This window comes from Perissodus microlepis, chromosome 17, assembly GCF_051167445.1.
Source record: "Perissodus microlepis isolate ML-2025 ecotype Zambia chromosome 17, ASM5116744v1, whole genome shotgun sequence".
Taxonomy (NCBI): domain Eukaryota; kingdom Metazoa; phylum Chordata; class Actinopteri; order Cichliformes; family Cichlidae; genus Perissodus; species Perissodus microlepis.
Window position 1 is genome coordinate 3,460,209 of NC_140477.1, and position 17,533 is coordinate 3,477,741.

Here is a 17,533-nt window from a genome sequence, read left to right on the forward strand (position 1 = left end):
TTAATTGCCAGTGCTCTTTGTGACATGAGATTACAGCCTTTAAATGCACAAGTGTGGGAAACATTTAACACACTTAAATGTTTCCCACAGATTAGTTCATAGGTAACCGCAAATAAAGTTCTAAATGTGATCAGATTTATGAAACATATGACATTTTCCCTGAGACTGCAAACATTGTGAAATTAAATAACACTTGACTGCTCATTAAGTGCAGATTCTTATCAACAGGAAACTGTGGCTGTGCTGGTTACTCATTCTTTCTTCTGATAAAGCAGGGGCGTGAAAGTCATTTCAGTTTACGGGTCACAAACAGCCTCATTTAATCTCAAGTGTGACAAACCAGTAAACATGCAACAAATTTTATAAATAAATGAATAATAGAAATTTGAACTTTTTCACATTTTCTCCTGGCTTTAAATGTTGCTAAGGCCAAGTGAAACACACCTGCTACCCATCGCCTTTAAAAATATAACACTAAAAAAGTTTTTTTCTCATTAAATTAACTTTTCTTATTTACTGATTTAGTAGGAAACTGAGATGACTCAAATATGTGTGACTTCACCAGCTTTTATTCTTTTGTTGATGGTTTGATTGGGTGACAAAGCAAAAGTTTCCCAGGTACAACTTTTGTAACTGAACTATATTCTATTTTTCAATTTTAATTCAATTTTATTTATATAGCGTCTCAAGGCGCTTTATATAAATATATTTTACGTCTTTGTGATTTAAACAGCTTGTCTAGATCTAGAAATACTTCTACCTTTTCAGAAGCTTCAGCTCCTGTAGTAAAGCTGATAACACCACACATGGATTAATAGTGATTAGTTATGATTTATTTTAGCACTGATTTTCCATTTATACAGATATAAGTGTTTGCCTCTAGGTTGACCCAAACCATTAAAGAAAAGATTGTCATGGAGTTCTACAGTAGGTCCGTTTTTATTAATAGAGATGATAATTTTGTACATGTCAGAAGAAGAATGTGTTCTTTGTACACATTTAAATTGCATTAGTGCAGAAGAATGTCAGCTTTGTACGCACACTCCCTTCGCATACTTTGATATTGACAACATTTCAAGTTAATTTATCAAGTACAAACAGGGATCCGCCTATTAACAACATGTGAGGCAAATGCATAAGATCAATGTGCACTAGGCTACAGGTGAGTCAGCAATTCAGCGCCATTTCTTCGCAAAACTGATCCTCAGCGCCTAAAAAAGATCTGAGAGAAAAGAACACAGAGACAAGAAGATAAATTATTTATCTGATGAAAACTTAAAAAAAAAATGTTATTGACACTAAACTGATGCTACCAAATAATAAATACTGTATAATAATAATACTCAAACATAATAATAAACATGCTACTACTACTACAGCCAAAAACTATTTGTGTAATATTTAATAATGATAATAAACTGATTGTCTCCCGTGCAACATGAAGAGCCTCACCTGTTCTGTACTCAATCACAGTGTGAAGGCAGCAGCAATGCCGAAGGCAAGGAGCAGCAGGGCTGAAGTTTCTTCAGGGCGAGTGGACAGACTGTGGTCTATCACTGAACACAAACAGAAAGCAAAGATCTGAGTCAAGTATCAGTAAAAACAGTTAATATCCTGTAAGCTTTACATCAAACCATGGTTTTCAGCCTGTCTACCTTTCATCTGTACCGTTTTTAGGGCTGTAACTGTCTTCCTTGAGGCAGTATTTTGCGCTTCACACTTGAGAGTCACCGATTTAAGCGGATGATCCACTGTCATCTCGATCACATTGCCCCTCACGGTCTGACTGTCCACAGACGACAGGAAGCGACAAGAAGGGTGACATTCGGCAGTACACACGTATTTATACGTTTCCGCAATTTCTACAACGTCTGGGCCTTCAATCTGAACCTTTGATGGTCCAACTGAAAGAAAGATGATTTGTGAAACACATTGTCGTACAAAGTTAATATACAATTACCTCGTCAATATCTCTTTAAACACACTACCAACAAACCTTTGTCATGACAGCAAACATTCGCTTATCACTTCTGTTTCTTAGGTTAGGAAGGTAGCTAGTAGCTAGCTATACTGTAGCTGTGTCCCAAAACGTAGGCCGCATCCTTCGGAGGACCCGGCCTTTGCGGTCTACGTGGACCGGGTCCTTCGAAGATCGACAAGGCCGGAAGTGCGAGGCTGTGAAATGGGACGGTCTAGCCTCCAGATCTACGTCACCGTCGTCTCGGTGGAGTTAAATAAACTCAGCCATCTGCTCCTTGCTATCTAAATATAACCGGACGCTGGCGTAAATTCTCGACCATCTCACACTTCTGTTTAATCAGTTTTCTGTTTGACATTTATTCAGCTGTGTGAAAATCCCAGAGGAACCCACCCGAGGGATTAATAAAGTTTAATTTAATCTAATAACTTTGATCTCAGCCAAACCAATTTACTCCAAAAAAAATAATACACCAAAAAAAGCCAAACAATTACATTTTTAAGTTATCCGAGTGACTGCAAAAGTATTCAGCCCCTTGAACTTTTCCACATTTTGTCACACTACAGCCACAAACATGAGTCAATTTTATTGGAATTCCACATGAAAGACCAACACAAAGTGAACACGTGAGAAGTGGAACAAAAATCATACATGATTCCAAACAGTTTTTACAAATAAATAACTGAAAAGTGGGGTGTGCGTAATTATTCAGCCCCCTGAGTCAATACTTTGTAGAACCACCTTTTGCTGCAATTACAGCTGCCAGTCTTTTAGGGTATGTCTCTACCAGCTTTGCACATCTAGAGACTGAAATTTTTGCCCATTCTTCTTTGCAAAACAGCCCCAGCTCAGTCAGATTAGATGGACAGCGTTTGTGAACAGCAGTTTTCAGATCTTGCCAGATTCTCGATTGGATTTAGATCTGGACTTTGACTGGGCCATTCTAACACATGGATATGTTTTGTTTTAAACCGTTCCATTGTTGCCCTGGCTTTATGTTTAGGGTCGTTGTCCTGCTGGAAGGTGAACCTCCGCCCCAGTCTCAAGTCTTTTGCAGACTCCAAGAGGTTTTCTTCCCTGTATTTGGCTCCATCCGTCTTCCCATCAACTCTGACCAGCTTCCCTGTCCCTGCTGAAGAGAAGCACCCCCAGAGCATGATGCTGCCACCACCATATTCGACAGTGGGGATGGTGTGTTCAGAGTGATGTGCAGTGTTAGTTTTCCGCCACACATAGCGTTTTGCATTTTGGCCAAAAAGTTCCATTTTGGTCTCATCTGACCAGAGCACCTTCTTCCACATGTTTGCTGTGTCCCCCACATGGCTTGTGGCAAACTGCAAACGGGACTTCTTATGGTTTTCTGTTAACAATGGCTTTCTTCTTGCCACTCTTCCATAAGGGCCAACTTTGTGCAGTGCACGACTAATAGTTGTCCTATGGACAGATTCCTCCACCTGAGCTGTAGATCTCTGCAGCTCGTCCAGAGTCACCATGGACCTCTTGGCTGCATTTCTGATCAGCGCTCTCCTTGTTCGGCCTGTGAGTTTAGGTGGACGGCCTTGTCTTGGTAGGTTTACAGTTGTGCCATACTCCTTCCATTTCTGAATGATCGCTTGAACAGTGCTCCGTGGGATGTTCAAGGCTTGGGAAATCTTTTTGTAGCCTAAGCCTGCTTTAAATTTCTCAATAGCTTTATCCCTGACCTGTCTGGTATGTTTTTGGACTTCATGGTGTTGTTGCTCCCAATATTCCCTTAGACAACCTCTGAGGTCATCACAGAGCAGCTGTATTTGTACTGACATTAGATTACAGGTGCTCTCTATTTAGTCATTAGCACTCATCGGGCAATGTCTATGGGCAACGGACTGCACTCAGACCAAAGGGGGCTGAATAATTACGCACACCCCACTTTTCAGTTATTTATTTGTAAAAAATGTTTGGAATCATGTATGATTTTCGTTCCACTTCTCACGTGTGCACCACTTTGTGTTGGTCTTTCACGTGGAATTCCAATAAAATTGATTCATGTTTGTGGCTGTAATGTGTAATGTGGGAAAGTTCAAGGGGGCCGAATACTTTTGCAGCCACTGTATCATGTTTAACCTGCGTAGCGAAAGACCGCGGGGGTCTGGAAACGATGAAGCCGGGAGTCCACTGTTCTCACCGGCCCAATTGACCATTGAACCCCCCGGCTAGGGTTGGTAACAGACGTCTCCGAAAATGTCAGAGCACTTTTGCAAATATGTGATGTCTTGATAAACCAAGCAGATATTTGACGTTTACACAGCTACTTTCTCGCCTGAAAATATGTTAACAGTTTATTTTGTGACCCAGAAAGATTAATCAGAGTAATATTAAAACTTAGTAGCTGCCGCCATTGTTGGAAACTGGAATTGGCTGGGCCGCGCTATGAATTCTGGGATATGGTGGGCCACGAAGGACACACCCGACCCATCCTTCAAATTCGGGGAAATGAAGGATGCATTTGTTGGCCGCATTTGAAGGAGTCGACGAATTGGGACAGCCCTCGTCGCCTGGCTGTGACATAATCGGTCTTCAAATGCAGCCTCCGAAGGATACAGCCTACGTTTTGGGACACAGCTAGGGTTATTGTTAGCCATTTATAATTCTTAGATACAAATTTACTATCCATGGGTCAGAGCCAGCCAGCAGGGTTGGTAAAAGAAAAGGATCAAAGCAGTTGTGAGATGAATAAAGAGGATCAGTGCAACTTTTGGTACACAAATCTCTTGCTTTTGTTAGGTATGGTTGAATATGTAAGGTAAAATGGGATGTACAACAACTATTTTAATATCTGGAAAACATTTTTTCATCATTTGTAGCTCTTTCCAGTAGTAGGTGATTTTGTTTGACGTTGTTTAAGTGTGGTAACATATTAGAACTTACTGCAGTTTGGGGTAAATCTTTATTATGAACCTAATAGTTTTGCATTGAAGAAAAAATGATTTTTGTCTATACTGTCAGTTATGGTTCTTGGGAAAAAAAAATGAATTGGTGCATCACTACATAAAGCAAGTCCCTTTGACACTTCTGTTTTTGTAGAAGATTAAATATGGTACAAAACATCTAAACCTATAAACTTTAGAGTTAGCAAATGAAAGGCTTGCAGTTCTGCTTGGGCAGGCTAACCGTCTGTAACAATCTTCTTTAAATATTCAACTTCCAGATTTCTTCTATTTAAAAAAAATTACTGGAACTTAAGAAGTAGCTATGACCATATCCCTCTTTTATTAGTAAAATAATCTTTGTGTAAAGGTATTTGCTCCCAGTTTTGCATTTGTCTCCAAATCTTTACTTACATGTCACCGCTATGTTTTGAGTAGCAGTGGCAAACAGCCCAGACATGCGATTGGTGGCTTTGCAGGTGACAGTTTTGGAGGTGTCCATCTCCCGAGGAGTGATAGAAACAACATTTCCTTGACTACGGATCCATGGGCCTTTATCTGTCCTCCAGCTGTAGTAGCAGGATGGCTGACAGTACGCATAGCAATTATAGGTATGGCTCACTGTGGGATTCATCAAACTGGGGCCTGAAATGGAAACATTGGTAGGTCCAGCTATGATAGAAAAAAATATATTTGTCATTAGTGGAACCAGTATGGGCTAGTGTACCTAATTTTTCACATGACAATAACTCAGTGAACTGCTAAGATCTAACAAGCTCATACCTAACACCTGGATGTTCTTTGTTGCCGTAGCACTCAGCCCGTTGTCGCCTGAGACTGTACATGTCACTGTTAAAGAAGGTACCCAACTATTAATAGTAAAGGCTAGCATGTTGCTTTGACCCACGGCACTTTGTCCATCCAGAGACATGGAGTAGGTACATGTCCCGCAACTGGAACCACACTCAATGCTGCTTGGCACACCCACCGTCACATAGTTTGGGCCAATAATGACTGGTTTCAAGCCTTCAGAAAATGTCACAAAAATTAGTACTTTATTGCACATAATGTTCAAATTTCTTTACAGTTACAGTTCATTTATTATATATTGTTCATGATGATACCTAGAACAGCATTAGCATAAGACTTGTATTGAATTAAATGTAAAATCACTTACCACTGTCAGCCAGTTCAGAGGGCTTTCCATCTGAAGACAGTACTGGGTGAAAGCCTAACAACCAGTAAAGCATACTACATAAAACGTGTAAGCTTTTAAGTTTACAAGAAAATGTAGGCCTAAACAAAGGATCAGCTATTTGGGGGGGTTTTTGGTCATACAAGGTAAGGAACAGATTGTTAACAAGTTTGTTTATTTGGGATTGTTTTTATTAATCAACTCTACTTGCTGCTTATTTGAAGCTAACAGGTATGTGAAGAATCATCTAACGTTAGCAAAGTAGCATTACTGCAGGCCCTGTGCTGACTTTACACTTCTTCTGTACTTGTGTTTATAATTACACCATTTTAGTATTATCTTGTTAATCATGGCCATAGACCTATGCATATATCTGTGTAGGTTCTCAGTCATCCAGGTCATGCTAATCTAAGGAGCTTGGAAAGAAAAACAACTGGACTTCATTTCACCTCACCTCACCATAAAGAAGTCCAGCCGCTTTTCTTGCCAAGCTCCTTGGATTACTGATGCATAGGCTTACACAGGCTGATAACTAGATATTATTAACTATTTTACTTGGGAGGCTTAAATAAATTGCATAGCCTTCAAATTGTTTTTATGAATAATCTTCACATGGATCCACAAGTTACCCACTACTAACTTGGCAGCTGTTGAGCTTAAAGTTATACAAAAAATATACGATAGCAAAATATATTTTAAGAATCAAACATAATAGTGCTCATAATGTCTAACGTGATTCAATTTACTTTTTTATGTAGCATGCTTTTGTAGATAAATGTAGAATGTTAAACTTAAGAATTTGGAAAAACAGCAACAAAACTGAAAAAGCGGAAAAAGGTTAACTGTCAATAGAAATGCGTTAGCCCTATGTACAGTGTACCACGCTAACTTTTTTATCACAGCTACATTTGAGTTCAGCGAAGGATTGTGTTACCTGCCAGAAACAGAAACACAGAAATTCTGATGACATTTGTGTTTTCTCCTTTTGGTTTGGATGTGAAGGTATTATCCATTTTTACTGTACGAAGCTGAAGTGTATCTCCGGGAAACAGTCCACTGACACAGAGCAGTCAGGCAGCCAGTCAACGTGACTAAGCACACAGCTCATATCAGTAAGAGCTGAAAAGAAATCACCCTTCTTCGTCACCGAGCAATCCATTGCTTTTGTTTCGTAGCACAGTGCGACCCATAGTGGTTACACAAAGGTTTCAGAATTTCATCAGCTATGTATAACCGATTTAGATGGATGAGTTTGTGCACCTTGGGTCAGTTTTCCAGAAGCTGAGTTTAAAGAGTGGAGAATTACACTGCAGCAGTACTCCCATCTTTGGGCTACAGGCTCAGAGCCAGATAAAAGGAGTGCTTTGAATCTAGGGTGGTGATAGTTGTAGAGAGTAGCCCAAAAAGGAAATGTCACAGGTCTGACCACTCGAACAGCAAACATTTAAATAGAAAGGCATTTATATAGCAGTTTTCTAGTCTTATTGACAATTCAAAGCACTTTATATATCTCAAACTAATCAAACACATGCATATAACAAACTACAACACAACAACTTAACACAACTTAAAACAACTGAATAGACCACATTTATTGAAAGAAAACATTTTGACAAACTAATAACATTCAGTCTTTCTACACAAATACTACATGTCAAAGGAAAAGAATATTTCTGGGTGTAGGTGCAAGTAGGTGCAATTTTATTTGTAAGAATGTGTGTGTGTGTGTGTGTGTGTGTGTGTGTGTGTGTGCTCTTAAAGTGACGTCTCTTTCGAGTCCTTGGGTGGCCTGAAGGTCAGTATCTCTGTGAAAGTGTGACCTGCACAACACAAAAGAGGAAACTGTTATTAACAGCAATGCTAAACTCAAGTTCAACAACTAAGACACTGCCCCCCTTGCTGATTATGTTACGAATCAAGGCAGCTTCTATGTATTATTAGATTTGAAATCTGCATCAAGTAAGATTAGCGTACACTGACCTCTTTTGGCCTAGGGAAGGTACTGCAACTTCATGGAATGAATTTTTTTAATTTTATTTTATTTTACTGTCATTCACATTGTCAATTTTTATCTATTATCTATACATCTTTACTGTATGTTTGGGGTTATCTAAAGGAAAAATCTGGTTCTTCAGCAGTTAAATGCCCCACTTTGTTTGGTTGTTTGGTGTTAACCAGGAAGCATTAGAGGCTTTCTTAGATTTGTTTTTTTTAACCTGAAGAACAACTGCTGGCTGCAGAATAGAACAAAAAAAGGAGAATTGGGGGGAAAGGACCAAAACAGTAAAGGTCTGTGCCAAAACATTAACAGCTGAGTAATAGGTTTTTCGCAACTCGATTAATTTCAATTGAATTTTATTTTATATAATGTAAAATCACAACAACAGTCATCTCAAGGCGCTTTATGTTGTAAAGACCCTACAAATATACAGAGAAAACCCCAACAATCAGATGAGCCCTGTGAGCAGGCACTTGGTGACAGTGGGAAAGAAAAACTCCCTTTAAACAGGAAGAAACCTCTGGCAGAACCAGCCTCAGGGAGGGGCGGGGCCATCTGTCGTGACAGCTGTACCTCCCATTCTACTTTTAAATACCCTCAGAACCACAAGTAAGCCAGCAATCTGATAGTGTGATGTAGAGGAGATACGGTTTTATGAGGTCTTTTAAGCTAAGATAACATGATTTTACATTCGATTCTGGATTCAACAGACTTCTTTCATATTTCTTTCAGAATATTTTTGAACAACTCCAGTATTTTTTTTATTACGTTTCCACAGGTCCAGCGGCAGTTCTGTGTTGTCTAGGGTCTGATCGTATGGCAGCGCCTCGGTCTCCTCCTCCGTATCTCTGAACTCACTGAAGAAAGGGAGGTCGAGCGCCTCAGAAGCGCTCAGCCTCTGGTCAGGGTCCAGAAGCAGCATCTTTTCCAAGACACATACAGCTGTAATGCAGAGACATGTCATATTCTGGATGATAGTAGCTTAGTGTAATTTATGGATGGTGTATGATCACGTACCATTTGAGCTAGCTTTGGAGAAAATTGAGTGCAAATCCTTTTTTGGCACTTTTGGTAAGCTTCTGATGTAGTTTCTGGCCTGTTCGCAGAGGGAGAGGAAGAAGGTTGATACTTTGAAATATTAAATCAGTGACAGCACATATGTCTACTATTGTCATTTCAACAAGCCCCACCCACTTACTGCTCAAACCTTCTATTTGTGAGGGGCAACCAATCATGAGAAAGTTGCTTTAAAAGGAGGAGGGGGCTGCACCAAATCACTCTAATGCAAAACAAGATTAAAACTTTTGGAAATGGAATTGAGCATAAGAGGTGACCTTTCCACATGCTTGATTAAAGTCTACACAGGAAAGTAATTCTTTAAAGTCTAATTCAATGCAAATGTCACCTGAGTGCTACTCATGTAGAATACAAGAATAAGACGGATGCACCAGTTTGGCGAAATGTACCGTATTTTCCACACTATAAGGCGCACTTAAAATCCTTTAATTTTCTCAAAAATCGCCAGTGCGCCTTATGAATGAATTCTGGATGTGATTACTGACCTCAAACCGATTTTATGTAGTACACGGCTCTTAAAAATCTGTCAAAAAATGTTTTAGTACGACTTTGGTAAGCTATGAAGACGCACCGTTTGATGGATTGTTGGAGGATTGTGGCTACCGTAGTCAGAAGCCTTGCGGACTCTGTGTAATCTGGGTCCAAAATTCCGTCCGCTTCAGGTCCCAAAGTCAAACGAACACTGCAGCATCACTGAGAATTAAAAACTGTCTAAATTCTTTCATCTTTAATAAAATGATCAGTGTTGCTGCTTTACCAGGTGTAACAATTAAGTTTAACATCCAGGCATCCATGAAAACAGAATTTATTAAATTTAATGGAGTTAGAAGTTAGCAGGAAGTTAGCTCGCTAGTTTCCACCTAAACATGATATAGCATGTTCTGACTGAGAGATTTCTGAAAAAATTCAAACGTACAGCTCTGCTATCACTTCCAACATAAATGAAGACAGAAAACTAAACAGCAGTGACATTTGTAGGGTTTCTGAATTTGGCTAGCTGGTATATAACGATGTGCTACGTGATCGCTCGCAACACAGCTATGTTAGCATAACATAAGCACAGTGAAGCTGGAGGATGAACGCTAACTTTTTTCCACTCAATAAAGGTTTATGCGAGGGTTCCCGATGGTTAGGGACAAATGCAATCGCATGGCAGGATGCTGTAAACGGACCAAACTTAAGTCAGGAGAACAACTGAGATAATCCATCCACAATACGAGGTTAGTCATTAATATACTGCAACAACATGGGAATCGAGCAGCTGCGAGAGAATTCAACATTAATGAATCAATGGTACGGAAGTGGAAGTAGCGAGAAGAATGAATTGAGTAAAGTTTGACTTATCTGACTGTTTTGTTTCACTTAATGCACCTTATAATCCGGTGCGCCTTATGGTACGAAAAATAGAGCATTACAGTAACTAAGAAAATAGGCAAGGAAGATGCACTGCACTCGACTCCCAGTGCCGAGAAAGTCCTAAACACAGCTACTCCTGTGCTTTTAATCTGAAAAATATGTGTTTCAAACATACTGTGAGAAAAAAGGAATGGTTTTGATAAACTTCTGTGCATCTTTTTGTGATGAGAACTGTGAAAACGCTGTGACCAACTTTGTATTGGAATGCATTATAGCAACTATGAAACCAGACTGACCACAGCTGCTTTTCCCTTTGAGGTCTGAGAGAGCAAATTGCATATATTTTACAGCCCTCCCCTTTTTCAACTTTACAGCCAATGTTTCATACTCAAAGGGAACTGTAACCCCGGGTTATTACTTACATCTTGACTTTGTAGTTTCACAATAAAGTCAGGAGATGGGGTTCCTGTAATCTTCATGATTTCCCTCAGCTGGTCCAGGTCTGACAGTGAAATATGGTTAAGAAGGGTGTGTTTAACTGATTTTTGATATTCAATTGTGAGCTTTCTTTTCAGCTTGCAAGTACAATGGAATCAACATGAAGAGACAGTAAAAATAGGAAAATGGGGAATAAGTCTTAATTTTGCTGTGAAGTGAAGGATTCAGGTGGTTAGTCTTAAACATAGACTGCATATAAAAGATGGCAAGGGTTACACGCTAGACTAACATGGTGAAGGATACGGTCGTTGCCTTTGAACAACGGCTTTCCCAGCAGCATCTCCGCCATTATGCAACCTGCCGACCAGATATCCACTGCAACCCAAAGCAAAGAATCTTTATCTGCAATTTTGGATTAAGAAAGAAATATATCCCCCTGATTTTTACCCCCATCCCTATAAGAAAGATAGCTGTACCAGTTTGCGTATAGTGCATCCAGTTGAGGATAACCTCTGGTGCTCTGTACCACCGTGTCACCACATAGCCGGTCATTTCAGAATCAGCCTGCCTCGCCAGGCCAAAATCCAGAATCTGAAGTGGAGGAAATAACTGAACTTTAACACAGAACGTGACTACGTCTAGAGACTTCACATCGATACATCTTCATGTTATTCGGCATTACCTTTAACTCACAGTCTGGGTTAATGGCTAAATTTCCAGGTTTAAGATCCTGTGGTGAAAAGAAATGTTAAGACCAATGAGACCAAGAGATACAAACAGTATGTGATTCAGGTTTAACATTAGTCATTAAAAGTAGGAATTCAACTCAATTTTATTTACATTCCACAAATGTATAATGTAACAACCCTTATTATTGTGATACAGCACCACTAGGGGGTGTTGTCCTGCTATTAGTAGTTGGGGAGACTCCTAGTGTGTGTGTGAGTGCAGCAGCAGCCATTACAGCCGAGCAGTCTGTTCAGAGAGAGACCTCATCATTGTAACGCGATGGCACCGGGGACTACCCATCCCCGCACATGTAAGTATGGACAGAGGAGAGCCGTGGAGACCTGGCATGTATGGTCTTATGTTGCTAACATCAAATAAGGTCTGTTGTTCGATTTAACTGACTGGCCTCGAGTTATCCAGCTAACCTACACACCACATACCCGCTGGACCCACTAGCCGCTCTTTCTTCGCCAGACTGCCGTTACAATAACAGACATTGCCTCAAAGTGCTTTATATTGTATGCATAAATACCCTAAAATTTATTAGATTAAATTACATAATCCCCTGTGAGAAAGTACTTGGTGACAGTAGGAAGACAAAACTCCCTTTTAACAGGATGAAACATCTGGCAGAGCCAGGGTCGGGGGGGGGGGGCATCTGCCGTGAGTGGTTGGTGGTGAGGGGAGAAGAAGAGAACGGAGGGAGGCAGGACAAAGGATTTGGAATTGGAAAGCTTGTTTCTTTAGCAGGGCTAGCAAGGGTGAAAAAAGGACACATTTTTTAGCAGTAATTGATACGTTTTCTGCTCTAATAAGCAGTTCTCTGAGAGGCAGGAAAAATCAAGGAAAGGCTTTTGAAAATAGACATTTCAATAACACGATCTAACAGTCAGCGTATCAGACACAAACGCACACACTCACATAACAAAGCTCCCTGTGTGGGAATCGAGATGAATGGGACCGAGTATAAAAAAGAGAAAGTAGCCCCGCCACCCCCAAAGCTCATAGTCTAAAAGGTCAAAGGTCACCTACCCTGTGAATGATCCCTGCTGAGTGGATATACTGTGGAGAAAGCAGAGAGAGGGGGCATCAGATCAGCTCACTGAAACACTTTCCTGTTGTTTCAAGAACTTTCATGAGGGTTTCATTCACCTTGAGTCCTTTCAGCATCTGATAGACGAGGAACTGCACTCTGTCCTCCGATAACCTCTCCAGCTTCATCAGCTTGCCGAGGTCGGTGCCCATGAACGGCATCACCAGATAACTGCGGAGAGGCATGGGATCAATTCAAATGAGCTCTGTCTGATTCTTTAAGAGTGGTTAAGGAGAGCAGAGAGAAACTTACAAGTCACGAAACCGGTCAAGTGAGATTTCAGGAGTGAAAACATCCAACAGCCCAATGACCTGATAAGAGCCAGCCAGGAGAAAAAAAAAAGCTCAATAAAATCCGACTGGAATGATATTTAATCACATCTCTTCTCCTTCAAGCATGAACTTCAACATCTGCTATAATGTGAGTCCTATTTGCTGTTCCCGCGTCTTACGTTTTCATGCTTCATGTGTTTGAGAAGTCGCAGCTCTCTGTAGGCCCTTTTGGCAAAAAGTTTGGTCTGGAAAGGCCGGTGGAGTTTCTTGATGGCCACCTGTGTCCCTATCCGGCGGTCCCATGCTGAACTGATGAGCAAGAAAACAGGTTTTATTGTCAGACTGGAATTTATACTGGAATTACAAACCCCGATTGCACAATGAAATGTTTTTTAATGATCTGAATTAAAACCAGAAACAACTGCATCTTTCCATGTTTTTTCCATAGAAATGTGTTTCTTTTGTTGTGTTCTTGGTTTCAGTCAGGCACCTGCCCCGTTTTTAGTGTGTGTGTGGATGTATTTCCCAGTTAAGCAAACTTGTGCTTTTCCTAGCAGGACAAGTCACCGTGTCTGCAGTGGGAAAAAATGTAGACTGCAATGTGACTGGAGACAAAGTGCATTCTGAGGAATTAACTCAGGGTCTTTAGCTTGACCCTAACAATAAGAGTTGGGGGTGGGTTTTCTTTGTTGACCCTCAGTCACAGTACACAATGCAAAGAGGGGCCCTAGACAGCCATCTGTGGAGAGACCACTGACCAAAAGAGCACATACAACCAGGACCTGATGCTTAGATAGGCTTTTATTGCAACATAAGATGCAGTACTGTGCAGAAATCTTGAGTCGCTTTTCATTTATTTACAATTTCCTAGAAAAATGGGAAATGGAAACAGAGATTTATTGAGACAAGTGTTAAAACATACGTGGAAATAAAGCATATAAGCCAAAAACAGAATTTATAATTCTAATAAGCTTGAAAGTGGATAATTGGTAGGTCCAACATAATTCTTTAACACAGCCTGATCTCTCTTTGGCAAGTTTCCTTGTAGTTTCTTTAAGAAGTCTTCAGGACAGACATTCAAAGCTCTTCTTTGGATGTTGACTGACTGATACTACACTGCTTTGACAGTGTTGAGGTCCGGACTCTTGGGGAGGCCAATGCAAACACATACAATTGGCAATGTGTTTGTCATCAATATCCATTTTGACGAGATCTCCAACAGCTGGCTAAAATGGAGCCTCAAACCATGACAGAACCTCCAACATGTTCTATGGATGGCTGTAGACACTTGCTGTTGTACCTCTGTGCTGTCCTCTGAATCATTTTTTAAAATTTGTATTCATCAGCCCACAACACCCGTTTCCACTGATTTTCAGTCCAGTTCTGGTGTAATTTCTCTTCGTCCTCCTTCCTTGACAGCCGCCCTCAATAAACAGTAAATGGATGAGAGTGCATCTCTCAGGTCCTGTGTCAGCTTGTTTTGTTTTTTTTTTCCAGTTTCTTAAGGACAGGACTCTTTTTTTAACAACACACTGCACATGCTGCTAAGACATGCCAAGTTTTTGGCTAATAGCACTTTGGGAATTACCTTGTTGGTGCAAGGCAACATTTCATGCCTGTCCAACTGTGTTACTTTGGTATTTCTCATAGATTCAACTGAAGAAACAGGAACAAATGTTGTGTTTTTGCAACAAGCTGCTAGGAACAAAGTGCAAAACTGATTATTTGCTAAGCTGACTGTTATATGTAGGCAACACTTGAGTTAGGTGTTTTCTTCATGTTTTGCTGACCAATCAGCGAACAAGTAAGCAAGGAAAATAATCCCTCTGAAAATGGTCAGGTACAAGGACTGGACTGAAAATGGGTCAAAAAGGAGCCAAAGAAAAACGTTGAAAGATTTTGAGAAATCCCGAGGAATCAATTTAGAAATTACAAGCAAGCCTGGCTCCCTGGAAGCAAAATATAAAGAAATGAAAAGAGGCTCAAGACTTTTCAGACCGTACTGTACTTTATAGCCTTTCACAGTATGTACACAGACGTTGCTTAAAGTCTAACAGACTTGTCCAACTGCATAACACGCACAGGATAGGTTGAGTTTGTTGACAATCAGTCCAACACAACAGATTTTTTCTTTTTTAATCAAATTCTGTCAAAACTTTCAGCTACAACTTGCATAACTCACCACACAGTCCCATATGCTCCCGTTCCGACCTGCTTCAAGTCTCGATACCGCTCCGGTACCTCCCACACGGTTCTGTTGATCTCCTGCCTGTAGAACCCCGTCCTGGAGCGCACAGCCATACCCTACCGACGAACAAGGCTGCGGCTCCGCTCCAAACTCTCATGTGAAGAAATAAAAGTTCCACAGTAAAGAGCAGCTGTAGAAACTGCTGGGGCGCAAAATTCCTCCAGATGCGATCTCTTGTGCGCTTTGGAGGGTCGATACTCACGCCCCCCCAGGACGCACACATAAGCACACGCAGACTCACGTGCACTGAATTGTTAGTGGTTGTTTCTGGTCGCCCATGGCACTCCGTGGGTGTGTCTACAATGTGGGGGAAAGACTGCAAAACATCTGTCCACCCTATAAGGTTAGGTTCCCCCTGCTATGCATCCCTTCAGAGCTAACCTTGGCTTCTAATATAAAGTCAGTAAGCTTTGTTTTTTGTTGTTTTGGGGATTTTTTAGGATCTTGATATTATTTTGAGTTATAAGTACAAGGCACAATGTACATTCCAAATTCCTTTAATTTTAAATATGTTTATATTGTCTATTCTGTAAAATAGTCAGATGTCTATTCATATTAATGTACAGAATTCACCTGCTTGCTGCTACTACTGCACATTCACCCAATGTATATACTGTTTATATATATATATAATGTTCTTCCTCTACCCCCCCATTTTTGCACATGTCGAGGAGCGTGTCAGGCTACATTTCACTGTGTGTTATACTTGTATAACTATGCATGTGACAAATAAAGAACCTTGAACCTTGAACCTTGAAGTTATATTTTCTTTTACACCTGGTTGTGTGCACCTCAGTTTAAATACCTGATATACATGTCAGTGCTTTTAGCAGGGGCATGTCCAGAGTGGGCGCATGGGGTGCCTTGACCCCAAATCCAAAATATTGGATGTCTGAGCAAAATCCATGTTCAGCCATCTTAATTAATTATTGGCTACACAAATGTTATTTTTTGGAATTCCTTCTACAGTGGCTCTGAGAGTTCAAACGCACTGCAACTGTAGAAAATTTCTGGAAAGCACAAAAAACACAGTGGATGTTAAATAAACACAACAAAAGCAGAAAAAGTGAAACAATGGAAGTATAAAAATTGCTAGTGTTTGGGGGGAAGATAAAGATGTGACGGAACAGCTGCAGACACGACAGAAATCCAAATATGCGAAGGATTTTACTGAAACATGCTTAAAAGAAGGGGAGGATTCACTGGTGATGTGAGGGAGAAAAGATGCTAGGCAATGTGTCTTTTAATCACATTATTCATAAAATACTGTTTATGTTTGCTATATACTGCTTAGCCTGTCATCTCTGAATTACTGGCCCCCAATAACAAATTCTGTGTTTTGTGTGGGGGCTCTTGCAATTTTTTTTCCCTCTTTTATTCAACTTTGATCGTCTTTGTGTATTTTTCCAGCATCTTTCTATTCGCTGGTGTTTTCCTACATGAAGTGCTCCAAAATCTCCTGATAGCTAGCTGCATTGACCCTGCCCTTGATAAAACACAGTGGACCAACACCAGCAGCTGACATGGCACCCCAGACCATCACTGACTGTGGGTACTTGACACTGGACTTCAGGCATTTTGGCATTTCCCTCTCCCAAGTCTTCCTCCAGACTCTGGCACCTTGATTTTCGAATGACATGCAAAAGTTGCTTTCATCCAAAAAAAGTACTTTGGACCACTGAGCAACAGTCCAGTGCTGCTTCTCTGTAGCCCAGGTCAGGCGCTTCTGCCGCTGTTTCTGGTTCAAAAGTGGCTTGACCTTGACCTTGCACCTGTAGCCCATTTCCTGCACACCCCTGTACACGGTGGCTCTGAATGTTTCTACTCCAGACTCAGTCCACTGCTTCTGCAGGTCCCCCAAGGTCTGGAATCGGTCCTTCTCCACAATCTTCCTCAGGGTCCGGTCACCTCCTCTCGTTGTGCACCGTTTTCTGCCACACTTTTTCCTTCCCACAGACTTCCCACTGAGGTGACTTGATAAAGCACTCTGGGAACAGCCTATTCGTTCAGAAATTTCTTTCTGTGTCTTACCCTCTTGCTTAAGGTTGTCAATGATGGCCTTCTGGACAGCAGTCAGGTCGGCAGTCTTACCCATGATTGCGGTTTTGAGTAATGAACCAGGCTGGGAGTTTTTAAAAGCCTCAGGAATCTTTTGCAGGTGTTTAGAGTTAATTCGTTGATTCAGATGATTAGGTTAATAGCTCGTTTAGAGAACCTTTTCATGATATGCGAATTTTTTGAG

The 17,533-nt window shown here is 40.7% G+C and overlaps 1 protein-coding gene and 1 pseudogene across 2 annotated transcripts; both read right to left on the reverse strand.

Annotated features, from left to right (window-relative positions):
* Window positions 1-937: 937 nt before the first annotated feature.
* LOC146369047 (uncharacterized) lies at window positions 938-7,269 on the reverse strand (annotated as a pseudogene). Its single transcript, XR_014797404.1, has 8 exons — window positions 7,227-7,269; window positions 7,014-7,170; window positions 6,062-6,115; window positions 5,668-5,910; window positions 5,299-5,556; window positions 1,656-1,904; window positions 1,453-1,556; window positions 938-1,222 (listed from the first exon to the last, which is right to left on the reverse strand). The product of XR_014797404.1 is annotated as an uncharacterized LOC146369047 (transcript).
* A 377-nt stretch (window positions 7,270-7,646) lies between these two features.
* mapk12b (mitogen-activated protein kinase 12b) lies at window positions 7,647-15,549 on the reverse strand. Its single transcript, XM_084910271.1, has 12 exons — window positions 15,226-15,549; window positions 13,223-13,352; window positions 13,024-13,082; window positions 12,831-12,942; window positions 12,711-12,740; window positions 11,632-11,679; window positions 11,426-11,540; window positions 11,253-11,324; window positions 10,934-11,013; window positions 9,096-9,174; window positions 8,847-9,020; window positions 7,647-7,899 (listed from the first exon to the last, which is right to left on the reverse strand). The coding sequence occupies exons 1-12, from the start codon at window positions 15,342-15,344 to the stop codon at window positions 7,835-7,837; spliced, it is 1,083 nt and encodes a 360-aa protein (XP_084766397.1). The 5' UTR covers window positions 15,345-15,549; the 3' UTR covers window positions 7,647-7,834.
* Between the last annotated feature and the right edge of the window lie 1,984 nt (window positions 15,550-17,533).

Excerpts from the sequence above, each read along its gene's own strand:
- mapk12b (XM_084910271.1), bottom strand. The coding sequence starts at position 15,344 with ATGGCTGTGCGCTCCAGGACGGGGTTCTACAGGCAGGAGATCAACAGA. Across the intron at positions 12,741-12,830 it reads AGATGCTGAAAGGACTCAAG|TATATCCACTCAGCAGGGAT; the intron begins GTGAATGAAACC and ends CTTTCTCCACAG. Across the intron at positions 9,021-9,095 it reads CTCCAAAGCTAGCTCAAATG|CTGTATGTGTCTTGGAAAAG; the intron begins GTACGTGATCAT and ends TCTGCATTACAG.